The sequence below is a fragment of the Pogona vitticeps genome, chromosome 2 (assembly GCF_051106095.1).
Source record: "Pogona vitticeps strain Pit_001003342236 chromosome 2, PviZW2.1, whole genome shotgun sequence".
NCBI lineage: Eukaryota > Metazoa > Chordata > Lepidosauria > Squamata > Agamidae > Pogona > Pogona vitticeps.
In genome coordinates, this window is record NC_135784.1 from 234,433,004 (window position 1) to 234,447,625 (window position 14,622).

Genomic DNA, 14,622 nt, shown 5'->3' on the forward strand with positions numbered 1-14,622 from the left:
GATTGATTGATTGATTGATTGATTGATTGATTGATTGATTGATTGATTCATTCATTCATTCATTCATTCATTCATTCATTCATTCATTCATTCACTCATTCACTCATTCATTCATTCATAATATTTTTACCCTGTCTTTCTCCTTAAAACACCCACGGCAGGTTACATCATTAAAAGGACAATGTTTAAAAGCTAAAAGTAGTAAATATACAAATATTTAAAATGGTAAATAAAATCAGTGTTAAAAACACATTTAAAAGCAACAAAGCGCAAAAGTCCAATTTGAAAAACTCCTCTCAGATAGCCAGTCACTAGGGGAAAGCCTATCTAAAGAGAAATGGATGGCTGAGAAGTATTGTATAATTGGTATACTAAATGTCCCATCATCCTTCACTATTATTTAGACTAAGGTGGATAAAATGCAGCTTGCTGGCCATGGGTCCTCTCCAACACCAGCCCCAATATATGTATAGCTATACAGTAGTTCTGTTCAAGTATTTTTTAAAAAGATTTATCTGTATATCTGAGAAAGAGTCATAGCCTGTAATGTCAGAGAGGTCCTCTAGGGAGGATGAACTGGAAACTCCAAAACCCACTAGGGAAGAAGAATTGCCCATCCTTACAGTCCTAGGTTGAAAATATAGATGCCTTTTGAGAGGCTTTAGCTTGGAGGGACTTTTCTGGATTGAGGTGGATGTCAGTCAACTCAGTAGTAACCAGTAATTCCCTCTCTATCTCAGATACTTTTTTCTGCCTTCCCCAAGTCAGGGTTCTGTCATAGTTATGGAATTTATTAGAAGTGGACAGTTAAAATGATGTGTTCTGTCAGCTATACAACCAGTCAGTTAATCAGTAATGAAGCTAGTTAATCAGTTAACTTCAATGATGTAACAAGTTAATATTTCTACACAATAAAATGTTTGTTTTTATCTATGGAGAACTGTGAGTAAACAGAAACACTTTATTCTTTCTCATTACCAGAGTCTCTGAATGCATGATCGAGACAGTAAGTGTATTTTGAGGTAAACCACACAACATGCAGGCAAATGAGAACCAGCCTGACCCTTATCCATGCCTACCCAAACCTTTTTGGGTCCCTGGTAGAAATAACTTTTTTTGAGTGCAGGTTGCTCCCTTTTGATTCAGTTCTGGCATGTGTAATCACCAGTCACTGAACCGAAGTGGATCCTTTAACAGTCATTTTGGTTAAGCCGCTGCAGGATCTTACTGTTGTGCAGTAAGATCCTGCCGCTTATTAACAAAATTCAGTGTTGTTTTTTTTTACCATTCTGCCTGAAGATGGGGATACAGAAAAGGATGTGGAGAGGGGTTTTTTTTTTTTGCTTCAATGCCTTTAAAACCCAGCACTGAATCACTTGAGTTGCAAACTAATTCAGTGATATGCCACTTACATTTTTTTTAAAAATTACAGTTTTCCCCTGTTCCCCCATAGGGATGGGAGTGTGGACAGGAGGGGACACAGAAGAGAAGCTTTTTTAGCCTTTCCCCCTTTTCCTTTCAAAGAGAGGAATGGGCTAAATAAGGGTTGCTTGAGGTGCTGTGTGATTTCCTGCTCCCAGACCACCCAATTCTTGCGTGTGGATGCAAGCCTTGTTCCAATGGCCTGTTGCACCCCAAAAACCTCTGTTTAGTGCAATCCAACCGGTGACAACTGGGCTATGTAGTCACACCTTTAATCTGTTGAAGTGATAGCCTAAACAAAATTAAAAAAATGTTCTGGCACTCTGAAAACGAATACATCTGTTCCAGTGTGAGCTCCTGTAGATAAAACAATCTTTACAGTCCTCTGTAGTGCACTGTATTCACAAATGTTCACCATGAAATAAATGTGTTAAATAGATAACAAGTTTGCCACAATACTATCATTTTAGTTGTTGTTAAGGAGCTATAATAAGCAAAGTGGACTTTATGTCACTTCAGAAAATAATGCTTCTGGCAAATATAATGAATAATAGTACAGAACAGAAACTACATTATTATAGCCTTTTCTCTGTCTAAAGCTGTATTTCTTTGGGGTTAATCTGTCAGGAACTGGGTGGAGAGAAAGCCAGTGCTGTAATAGAGTGAAGGTTCACAGGATCAGAGCACTGGGAACTTTTTATTGCTAAGAACATTGATATCATATGCCACATCCTTTAGGCTTCTCTTAGCCTAACTATAAACCTCCAGTCAGCTTTCCCCAGAAACAACATATTACTGTAAGTTCTCAAACACCTCAAACAAATTTTGAGGTGTCTTGGTCCTGATTAGGCAACTAACTCCCATTAAATCTATTAAAAAACAACCCTTGGAGAGGAAAGTGATTGCCTTCATTTTTGGCTTCCCCTTAGGGCATGTTATAGTGATTACAGATGTTATATCATGTTTCCCAGAAAATAAGACAGGGTCTTATATTAATTTTTGCTCCAAAAATGCATTAAGTCATGTCATCTTCTTCTGGTTGCTGCACAATGGTGGAGGGCATGGTTTGACTTAACAAGGGCTTATTTTTGGGAGTAGGGCTTATATTACAAGCATCCTGAAAAATCATACTAGAGCTTATTTTCAGGTTAGGTCTTATTTTCAGGGAAACAGGGTAGTAATCATCATGATTAGCACCTTCACTTCAAAATTTACCTTATGCCTCTGACCAAAGACAGGTGTGAATAGGACCAGAGATGAAAGTGCTTCTACAACTCTTCTTCTTTTGTGAATCTATCCTCTTTTTCCTCTTGGTTTCTTTTTATTGGCTTTTTTTTTTTTTGCTTTGTCTCTCCATCTTCCTCCTTGGCCTCTGGGCTGCTGTGTGAAAGACAGGTCACTCTTGTTGTGTGTGAACTAGTCATTTTCAGAAAACAGGCTTAAAGTCACTGATTGGAATCCCCTCCCCTCCCCCCACAAGCTTACGGATTCGCAGGTACTTGATGGCAGCAGTCTTTGGAATAGTCTCTCTGTGGAAACTGAAACAAATTTAAAGATTATATTGCCTAATGGAACATGATTATCACTGTGTTTACCAGCACACTTTTCATTTAATTGTTTGTTTAAACACTTACGATCCTGCTCTTTCAATCCAGTCCCGATTTTTAGAGCAGAAATTGAAATAATAATAGAGATAAACTGACAAAAGGTATAAAATCAGAATATATTTTAGCAACATAGCAGGAGAGAAAAAATGCTACCCTGAGACAAGATTCTAAAATGGTAACAGTCAGAAAATCTTAGAAAATAAAAAAGTGCCATGCTCGTCAAAGTCTCGAGGGGTGAACCTGCTCTGAAGTACAAAGTGGTTTGTTAACAGGGTATTTATTAAGCTAATTGTGAGATAACTTCATAAGCATAATATTAACCTGTCCATTTTGACAACTTTGGAAACAAGATGTGATATTGATGTGGACTAATTAAGTGTCATGAAGAGCAAACGTCAGTGAAAAGAATTTATGTCTGTGAAAGTAAGGGAATAATAAAAGCTTGATAATGATGAGCATTCAAGTCCTTTTAATGGTAGAATAACTTATTGAATGTTTCTAGGATGGGCTCTTTTTATGCACCATGCCTCCCAGCCATCAATGTCATCCGTCTCCATACTTCCATGTACCTGCAGTGTTGGGCTGTGATGTGCTGTAATGTTCCCCATGAGAGAGTCTTCAAAGCCTCGAGATCAAACAACTTCTACATGGCCATGTTGCTGTTCATTCTCTTCCTCTCCACGCTGCCAGTTGTCTACACCATTGTTTCCATCCCGCCATCTTTTGATTGCGGTCCGTTCAGGTCTATTGCTTTTCATATCTATTTCTATATTGGTTGATCAAGGGCTGCTGAACAAATACCTGAACAATCTAGGTGCATTTTCCTGAGAGAGAACTGTGGAGCAACACATCTAAAAATGAATGGAACCAAGGCATCCTTAAGTCCTGTTCAACTTGGTAAAGGGTACTTCTATGTACACTTGCAAGACCAGGCTGTGCATATACAGTCATGTGAAAAAGAAAGTACAACTTCCTTGAATTCTATGCTTTTACATATCTGGACATAATAAAAATCATCTGGTCTGTAGCAGGTTTGAAAATTAGGTAAATACAACATCAGATAAACAACAACACATGACATATTACACAGTGTCATGATTTATTCAACAAATATAAAATAGAAATGGAGAAGCCATGTGTGAAAAGCTAAGTACACCTTATGATTCTACCTGTAGCAGCAATAACTTGAAGTAATTGTTTTCTGTATGATGTTCTCTGTCTATCACATTGTTGTGGAGGAATTTTGACTCATTCTTCTTTACAACAGTTGGTTCAGTTCATTGAGATTTGCAGGCATATGTTTATGCACAGCTCTTGTAAGGTCCTGCAACTGCATTTCAATTGGGTTGAGATCTGAACTTTGACTGGGCCATTGCAACACCTTGATTCTTTTCTTTTTCGGCCATTCTGTTGTAGATTTGCTGGTTTGCTTGGGATCATTGTCCTGTTGTATGACCCAGTTTTGACCAAGCTTTAGCTCATATTTGAGGTCATATAGAGGTGGTCACACTTGCTGATGATCAGTTCCTCAAGGGCATTTGGTTAGCAGCACCTGGCTGCTACTTAGCCTCTTAATTCCTGTGGAAGCTGTAGGGGCGTACTTATTTTTCACACATGGCTTCTCCAATTTGGCTTTATTTTTGTTAAATAACCCATGACATAGTGTAATATGTGTTGTTGTTCATCTGAGGCTGTGTTTACCTAATTTTCAGACCTGCTAAAGACCTGATGATTTTTATTATGTCCTGATTTGTAAAAGCATAGAATTCAAGGAGGGTGTACTTTCTTTTTCATATTACTGCACTTAGAGGGGGAGATCTCAACTGCATTTCTGTTCTGCATTCTACATGCAGAATTTATTTTGCTAAATAAAACATTTTCAGCCAATAAGTGAATGTAGCCAGACTTCAAGAAGCTTCAGGGGGAAAAATGATGTTGACGAGCAAAGTCAACACTGGCTTTACCAGCAGAATGTGACACTGCTTCCGGCGGCATATGCTGTGGAGCAGTGATAAAAGCCACCCAGCTCTTCCTTCTGAGTTCTCTTGCATTTTCCACTATCTTGAAGGACAGAGCCACCTGCACCTTACAGCTTGACAGGCTGGTGTCCACTGTAATTGTTGAGGGAAAGGGCATGGCAGCCAGAGGCAGACAAGGACAGGTATTTGTGTGCAGCCTCTTCCTCTTTATCACGCCCACTCAGGTAGGTGTTCTCCTGCATGCGTATGTCCGTACACTGATACAGATAGGACGATTTTCTGTTATGGATTCACAGTGGCCTCCCACTCTCACATGTGGATGTTCACACTCATTCAGATTCAGATAAACACTCTTGTGCACACTAATATGCACACATACTGTCAGTCAGGAAGGCATCCTCTGTGATAAACACAACTGCTCACTCACACAGAAACACACACTGTATCTGACGATTCCTGGGGGGTTCATTAAGTTCAGACACCACTGAAAATGTAGCATTTAAATATCAATTGTAAAAGGAAACAGAAGAAGGGAGGGAAGTCTTAGGCAGAGAGTGATGTTAATAGGAGCTCAGAACTATGAAATGGAAGGGAGTTGAAAACTAACTCTCTAGTCCCATTAACAGCAGACTTTCACTACATAACATCAATCTGCCTTTAGAAGCTAATTAACATGATGATGATGATGACAACCATGACGACGATGATTCACATACAGATACCCTATAGTCTTATGCAGACTTGAGCATCCACTAACTTCACTGTAATTTTTTCTGCATGTCACTATTTCTATGCTTCTTCTCTTCATCAATGCCCTCATCGCTGCCAGCAAAGAAATGGCCTGGCAAATTCGTGACACTGCAGATATTGTGATAATTCTATACAGATTACAGTAGTCAAAGTTGTCAAAAAGGGTTGGGGTCCCCTTGTCCTAAATCCTATGCAACCCTTTCAGCACACTCCCGCTATATATAATTGAATTCAGCATTTTCCCTCCTATATTCCATCATTTTAAACCTGAAATCTTCTGCTGACAATTCCAAACACCACCTTGACCAGTTGTCTAAATTATAATTCCTTTTATATATAGATTTTAGGTTTAAAATGATGGAATATAGGAGGAAAAATGCTGAATTCAATTATATATAGCAGGAGTGTGCTGAAAGGGTTGCATAGGATTTAGGGCAGGGGGACCCCAGCCCTTTTTGACAACTTTGACTACTGTAATCTGTATAGAATTATCACAATATCTGTATTTAAATGCATTAGAGAAAGCCTGAAAAACTAGGATGAGGGGAACAGAAATAAACACTGATTTCTCAAATAAATGCTTTCAAAATTAATAGTGGGGGGGGGGAGAGAAAAAGAGAACAGAGGACATTTTATATTCTATTATGGAAAACAACTCATTTCAAGTTTATCTGGCTAATAAAGTACCACAGTAAAACAAATGCTTTATGCAGATCTGCACACAAGGACCGGGTTTACTGAGTGGTCTGAAGGAAGCTAATGGGTGGATTATTATTCTAAAATACAGTTCCCTTCAGCACAATCATCTTTTTCCTTTTCCACTTATGTAAGCATTCAAAGCAGCACAGTACAAAATCCAACACTGGTAAGGTCTACTCACAAGTTAAAGAGTAAACAAAGGCAGCAATATGATCTATGCTTCTAAGATCACATACTATTTATATACACACAGCAGTAGCAGTTGTCAGATAATCAAATAAAAAATAAACCAACACGTTTTTCGTTTCTCTTCAACTGCTTTCCTTCATCATCATGGTTGTTGTTGCAGAAGAGGGAGCTGTGTTGTTTTTGTGTAAGCATTATAGATTTTAAAAAAATAAAAGAGCAAATACAAAAGACAAAATCACAGTGGCATCTTAAAGATTTACTGTTATACTTTAATGTGAGCTTTCAAAGACAAGTCTACTTCCTCAAACATAAGAGAGAGATACAATATGGCAAATATTTGTACATGGCATCAAAATACAGAGATTGTGCATGATCATATGTTTGTATGGCCAACAATGCCTATCTGCAATCTACATAGGATACAAGGACAATCTCTATGTAAAAGAAATAATGAACAAAAGGCAACTATCAGGAATGGCAACACACAAAAATTTGTTTCACATCATTTTAATTTACAACATTCTGCACATGACCTAATAGTGGCCATTCTAAAGAAAGAAACTATAGGACAAGAATCCAGAGAGAAAGAGAAAGGGCTGAGATAAAACATATACACATGCTAGATATTCATCTCAGTGAACTCAATATAAGCCAAGGCTTTTTAGGGCACTACCAAATATAAATACTACAATAATTGTACTGTAGTGTATCTCCCAGATATATTTTCCTCCTTAACAGATCCACCTTAAAAACTTCAAAGGCAAACCAGAGAGTCTTACTTCATTGCTATGTTGCTCTAAGTAAGTACACACATACTGTACATTTTGGCTTTAAGGTGGCTCCTGCAAGATGGCTTCAGAATCTTATTTATGCTTCAGAGGTGGGCTAACTGAAAATAGTCTAAACTTGAGTAAGAGCAACACTCAATTTATCCTAAAGGAGCATTTCCATGGCTGACAGGGTTGTTAGAGGGCTTCTGACTTTTTGACACATCTGAGTGATATGCAGGCATTCAATATCTGAAGCTTTTCCCAAGATAGAAGTTCAGTGAAGAGGAAAAATATAATTTGTTGATTTATTTGCTGATCATACAAGAGCATTTATTGTTAGGAACATATTATGAATGAACTGGATGGGGAGTTAAACAACATGAAATATAATATAGGTGCCTGCATTTAGATGAAATGCATAAGAATTACATGCTTTGAGTGATTGCCTCTCCGTTTCCCCAAATTCTTGTGATTCTGTTCACCACATATATGTGACCATCCATTGGAAGCAATATTAGTCATGTTTAGAGTAGGTCCCAAAGAGTAGTGGATAGTGTGTCAGATGAGACATTGGGTTCAGATCCTCTCTTGGCCATGAAAATTCACTGTTGACTGACAATATAAACCATCCCACATATGTAAAAACTATATAAAGGTAAAGGTTCCCCTTGACAATTTTTGTCCAGTCGTGTTAAACTCTAAGGGGCGGTGCTCATCCCCGTTTCCAAGCCATAGAGCCAGCGTTTTGTCCGAAGACAATCTTCCATGGTCACGTGGCCAGTGCAACTTAGACACGGAACGCTGTTACCTTCCCAGCGAAGTGGTCCCTATTAATCTACTCGCATTTGCATGCTTTTGAACCGCTAGGTTGGCGGGAGCCGGGACAAGCGATGGGCGCTCACTCCGTCACGTGGATTCGATCTTACAACTGCTTGGTCTTCTGACCCTGCAGCACAGGCTTCTGCGGTTTAGCCCACAGTGCCACCAATAGGAGCTGCCATATGTTGGAAGCAATTTGACAACACATAACAACATAATGGTTCCATTATGAGAGCAGTTAGACTTAACTCTGATATGAGTACTTAAGTCCCATTGTTTTCAGTATAACTAAATGTGGATCCAAGCCAATATTTAAAAAAATAAAATTCAGGGAAGCCAACTGCTGCCATGTAAACAAAGGTGTGGAAAGCCACTTTTTATTTGTGATGGTGGAATACCATGGGTGACATCTAGAGGTGGATTTGGGCAAATGTAGTCCCAGAACCTCTGTAAACACAGGTATAGAAAGGGATAAAGGTCAGATAAGAAGGAAGTATATATAAGAATGGTTGTCTAACTTTACACATGCAAACTTTTGTAAAGAGAAAACAATAATGACATAGTCAGCTACTTATTCTGAGAAAGACATAGTCCTTAGCAGTACTTTCCAAAATCACAATAACTAGAATTATATAAAACCCTTCATCGTACTTTTAAATTTAGAGGTCCAGCTTGGTGATACTCTTTTCCATGCACACAAGCTTCAAGAAGAAATGTAAGCTTCTCATTTGGGGTGTCTGCAGAAGTGAGCATCTCTTCTTGAGTGTTAGTGAACAAAAGCAAGTCAAGCAGGCCGATGCTCAACTTAGTCCAAGTTCCACCATCTTCCCATTCAACTATTCCAGTGGTTCTCAACCTTTGGTATTCCAGATGTTCTGGATTTAATTTCTCAGAATCCCTGATCGCTGGCCAGGCTGGCTGTGAATTCTCAGAATTGAAAGTACAAAATATCTAGAGTACCAGGGTTTGAGAACCATCGATCTACCCCAAGGACCTTCTTCTATTCCGTGTTTGAAAATCAAATGGATCTCTTGGTGTTACATTATGCTGTTGCTGCAGATGCTGTTATATCTGTTAAGACTGTGTGGTTTTTTTAACTCTAAAAACAGACTTCTGATTTCTTTCCTTTCTTCTGTTTATGTGTGTTGACAGTGGAAAAACCAGAATGTTTGAGGTCATTGGAGAAACTCTGGAGCATGATTTCCCTTCCTGGTTCCAGAAAGTTTTTAATCTTGCCTCAAATCCTGGCGTGATCCTACCCTTCATCCTGCTGATGGTGTATGTGTATCATAATTACTTCGCTCTCTATTGGAATAAATTGTAAATCAATACTATTATTTTCTACCCTTTTCTCTTTCTAATATGCTCAAGGAAACATACATTATCTTCTCCTACAGTGTCCTTGCAACCTCTTATGTGGTGGGTTAGGCCAAACAGTTCCATGTGGCTCAAGGGTTACCTGGTAGAGCAGGGATTCAGACATGCTGTTTGTTCCTTGCTTTCAAAATATTTATTTATTTATTTATTTATTTATTTATTTATTTGATTTTTACCCCGCCCCTCTAGACCATGTCTACTCGTATATATGTATATATGTGTGTTTCTATTTTTCATTTTGAATGTTGAACTATACGGTGGGGCAGAGAAAAAGAAGGGTAAACAAACAGGATGAAGTTTGCGGTACTTTTAATATCCCTCCTTATTTTTAGGGCTATTACTCATCTTTTTTTTTCCTTCAGGGCTCATTTAATGAACTGAGAGTGATGTGGTGTAAAGTAAACTAACTTTGTGTCTCTGTGTGAGAATAGGCATAACCTTAGTGTGCATAGTTCTGCTATGGGCGCTTTGTGAAGGTTATACTTCATTCACATTTTGACAATGAAGATGGTTGTTCTATCAACACGTCTAAAATGATATTTGATGCAATGATCACAATGTGACACAGCATGTATGATTTTTACCCTTTTAGCTTGAGCATCTACTACCTCAATGCCACTTCGAAAGGGTACAAGGATATGAACTTGGAGCTCAAGAAGAAACTGCAAAATGTAAGGATGTTACCAAAATTGGTTGGTTGGTTTTTTTCCAATTAGAGGAGGAGGCAAATGGTGGCCCTTCAGAGTTTGTCGGGCTGCAGGTCTCATAATCTGCAGCCAGCAGAGCTGGTGGTGAGGGATGGTGGAAACTTTGGCTCAAAGACCTCCAAGGGCCACCCATTGCCTTCCCATGCATTTGGATCATGCTTGGGAGTAATTACATGCCTGTTTTCATTCTTCCTATCCAGCAAGCTGAGGAAAACAAAAGAAGAAACAAACAAAAAGCCCAGCAACAACGGGAAAATGAAGACATCTCCATTGAGCCTGAGACCAAACCAAGCAATCCAAAAGGAGGTGGGAAGGGTTTGGAAACTGTAAAGCTCCTTTTGCTCCATTAGTGTGTTCGTTTCAGCTTTTTACCTCCCCCACCCCCACTTTCTTCCCTGTAGGGAAGGAACTGAGGCTGAGGGAAGGAAGACATGGCCTCCTCTTGCATTTATATGGCAGAAAATCCGTGAGTGCCCATTTTTCCACCTGCAACTCCCTTTCTGAAGGAAATAAACATCCACTGAATGTCTGTTCTGAATGCAGTTAGAGTGGAATATGCTTAGCCTAATACAAAGTAAAAAAAAAAAATCAATAATGAGACCCTAAAGCAAGTAAAAGTTTAAATACAGAAACTTCGAGATAATAATCCATCAACAGGATAACCTCGAGAACTTTTGGACTTTACATCTTAAAGTAACTTTCTTGGCAAAATCCATCTTATCATGAAATTTTGAACTTTAAATTCTTCACACTGGGACATGCCTGATGAAGTAGCCCTGATCCATGAAAGCTAGCAGATTGCATGATGATTTTCTTTTTAGTGATCTATAAAGGTATGGCGTACTCTTTCATTTGTAATTAAGCTGCAACTGTTTGGGTGCTATATAAATTCCAGAACTGCATGTAGCCATTGCAGATTCCCAGTGTGACATAGTGGATAGAATGATGGAATAGGACTTCGGAGAACAGAGTTCAAATCTCCACTCAGCCATAGAAACTCACTGGGAGTAGAACTGGTAAAACAATTCATTAAATATCTCAATTACCTTGAAAGCCTTATTAGGGTTGCTATAAGTCAGTTCCGATTTGATCGCACAGAACACACACACGTAGCCATTAAAAACAGAAAGGAGAAAGTTGGCAATAGTATTCACATCGTTATAATAAAGTTTCAAGAAACAGTATTCGGTGAAAACACCAAGGAGGAGCTACTTGTGGTAATTTGTAGTACAGTATCATAAATTAGCTGCAGCAATATATGAAGTTGCTTGTAACCACAAAGGTACAGGAGCATTTTATTTTACTTGTTACAAATATATCCCTCTTTTCCACAAAGGAGGTCAAATGTAGATGGTCTTCCTCCTTATTTCTGTCTTCAGAACAACCCTGCAATGCAGCTTATTAGTCTGAGACATAATCATTGGCCAAAGGTCACCCAATACTCTCCATAGCTGGGATTTGAACTAGAATCTTCTCCACGGTTCCGCTCCAACCCTTTAAGCACTGTGTGAGCCTGTCCATGCCATCCTTGCTCCTCAAATTATTTCAGTTTTTAAATGGACCCCTCAAATCTTGAGAGCCCAAATAGACAAAACACAGCTCCAGAGTTCCTTGTTCCTCTCCCTTGGAAGGCAGCACATTGTTTAAGTCAAAATCAAAACCCAGCATTTGCTTTTAAAAATCAGTTTTGGGCATTCAGTTTCAGCAGCCACACCTGAAACCAGAGTGGGTTATTTTACTGAAGCACAGGACAGTATATTTTGCTTTCCTCATAATTTCTTGCTCCCAGAATTATTCTGGGGCCAACAAATGACCATCAAAGCAATGCCTTAGATCTTGTGCTTTTGTTAAAAACCCAACAAAAAACTTAGCAGTATTTCCAGAAGGTCAACACTATAAACCTGCATCGATTGGCCATTTTGTGTAAAATAGGCCTGAGGTTGTGCTGCTAGCTCCTCCTCTGAAGTCATGTGGTATCGCCATCAGCACGGATGCCTGCACAGCCAAGCCTCTGGGCATGGATTTCCAAATGCAAGATCATGTACATTCCTTTAAATCTTCTTTCCCCAAATGTTTTTATCTAGAAATCCAACCTTCCCCAGCCAGCATACAGGAAAAGCCATAAAAAAGGCTGTAAGATGGTCTTACTAAGACCCAATGACAGACCAACACAATGAGAAGGTGGTTTGACCAAAGCGAGCTGTAGGTGGTATATTATTTGTACTGTTTTGTCAATCTAAATTGCCAAGAATATGCTAAAGAGAGCACCAGGCTTCCTTGTCCATCTTCACTCATATATCCTTATGAAGCACACAAGGAAAATGTTCTCTTGTTCTTCCAATACAGTACTTTCCATACCTCTGTTGTACTTATTCGTGGTCACATGGCAAATGGCCCAAGAACTTTTAGTGGTACCAATTATTTACTCCTATTTGAGTTATCATGGCCAGCTACACTACGGTACAGGTTTATTTTCTCTCTTGCTTTCAGGGGCAATTCAGCCCCTTAATTTATATATATATTTTAAAAATATCTATTGATACATCAATCAATAAAAATATTTATTGATACATCGAAGGGACTTCTCTTTGGGAAGAGGTCTTATGTGGCGCTGGCTGCTCTTGCAGAATTGCATTGGTCCGTATACTTCCCGCACTGTCTCCTCTGCCTTTCAGGTTAACCTGCCATTTTGTTTTTCCCTCCTGCAGCACATACACACCCTTGACTGTCTCCTCACAATGACTGGCAAAAATGGCATGTTGAAATACCAGTATTGTAGCAGTGGCATAGAATGCTTTCTGACATACTTTTACCAACGTAAAATAATAACAACAATAATATGCGCACCGCAATAATGACAACCACCTTCCTAGCTTTGATTCTGAAAATAAGTGGGGCAGGTCATGCACACACATTCCAGTAAGGAATGCACTGATACAACAGAGGTACGAAATAACACAACCCTCCCAGGGAGTGAAAAATAATCACAGTTGCACTGCTGGTTGGGAAACGGTTTTGATCTTGACCGTGTGTCGCATGACTCGGAGGGGAAAAGCAACAATCTAACTGGGGGATAACTAGATAACATTTTTCTCATGTGACCAGGGCCTTAGTAAGATAACAGCAACAATAACAATAACATTGTGTGTTTCAGATAAAGAAAAAGGAGAGAAGGAGTCAAAGAAACAGCAGGCTCCACAGCAGGAGGAAAGGCCCAGCATTGCAAATGGAAGCTACCCTCCCCATGGCAGAGGAGGAGGAGGAGCGCCAGCCCCTCTGCCACGGATAGCAGTGACTAGGCCTCCAGGACCCAGGGGCGTTGGCATGAATGGGCATCTTCCTGGACAGCCACGCTTTGGAGGTCTTCCCCCCAGGATGCCAGGAGGACCACCTCAACGTTACTGATACAGAGAAAGTTACCAGCTTAGTCTTCTGTAGTATTTTTACTCTACAGCACAACTCCAAATGCTTGCAGAGGAAAGCACTTAAGTTTTTTATATTCGGAAGATAATGCAGAGCTAGAATCTGCAAGGCTATCAGAAACAAAGTGGCTTGGACCTAATTTCATAAGAATCTTAGGGCTACGCAAGGTCTTGAGCTAAGTCTTCTTCATGCCTAAGAGAGAAAGGGGTTTTTGTAGTTTTTTTCAATTGAGAAGGGCAGAATTTAGGGTCAGTAATTGGTAGAAACCTACTTGCACACGGTACACCTAATCTGGATCATGCTTCTATGTGCCTGTCTGTAGCTGAAAGAGGAAGATGAGCACCCTACACATGTCATATCAAGGCGGGTGTAAATATCGGAAGTGTTATGTTGACAAATATAATAAATTAGGAAACCACTGTTGTCTTCCCATTTCATTGAGGTATCAGCATCTTAGATTATCCTTGCCTTGTTCTTTCTTTAGCCCCATGGCCAGAAACAGAGGTTAGAGAAAAGGGCCTGTTAGAAGTTGAGAGAGACCTAGGTTACTTTCATTATTTTGAGTATCCCAGTATATAATAATAATAATAATAATAATAATAATAATAACAACAACAACAACAACAACAACAACAACAACAACAACAACAACAACAATAATAATAATAATAATAATAATAATAATAATAATAATAATAATAATAATAATAATAATAATAATAATAATAATAATAATAATAATAATAATAATAATAATAATAATAATAAACCAAATGCTAAAACAGGGTTACAGAAATTGTAGCATATTTTAAATTTGAGTCCCTCTGTTCCTGGGAGGTCTGGCCAAATAGTCCCTTTGATCACTTCCACATTCTATGAC

General features: G+C 38.9%; 1 protein-coding gene across 1 annotated transcript in view; it reads left to right on the forward strand.

The window, feature by feature from the left end:
* TMC1 (transmembrane channel like 1) overlaps window positions 1-14,161 on the forward strand; it is a 75,509-nt gene extending 61,348 nt beyond the window's left edge. The window contains exons 16-20 of the mRNA XM_072992217.2: window positions 3,532-3,771; window positions 9,388-9,513; window positions 10,205-10,283; window positions 10,520-10,625; window positions 13,474-14,161. Coding sequence (XP_072848318.2) covers window positions 3,532-3,771; window positions 9,388-9,513; window positions 10,205-10,283; window positions 10,520-10,625; window positions 13,474-13,724 — 802 coding nt within the window. The 3' untranslated portion in view covers window positions 13,725-14,161. The remainder of the gene's footprint in view (window positions 1-3,531; window positions 3,772-9,387; window positions 9,514-10,204; window positions 10,284-10,519; window positions 10,626-13,473) is intronic.
* The last annotated feature ends 461 nt before the right edge of the window (window positions 14,162-14,622 follow it).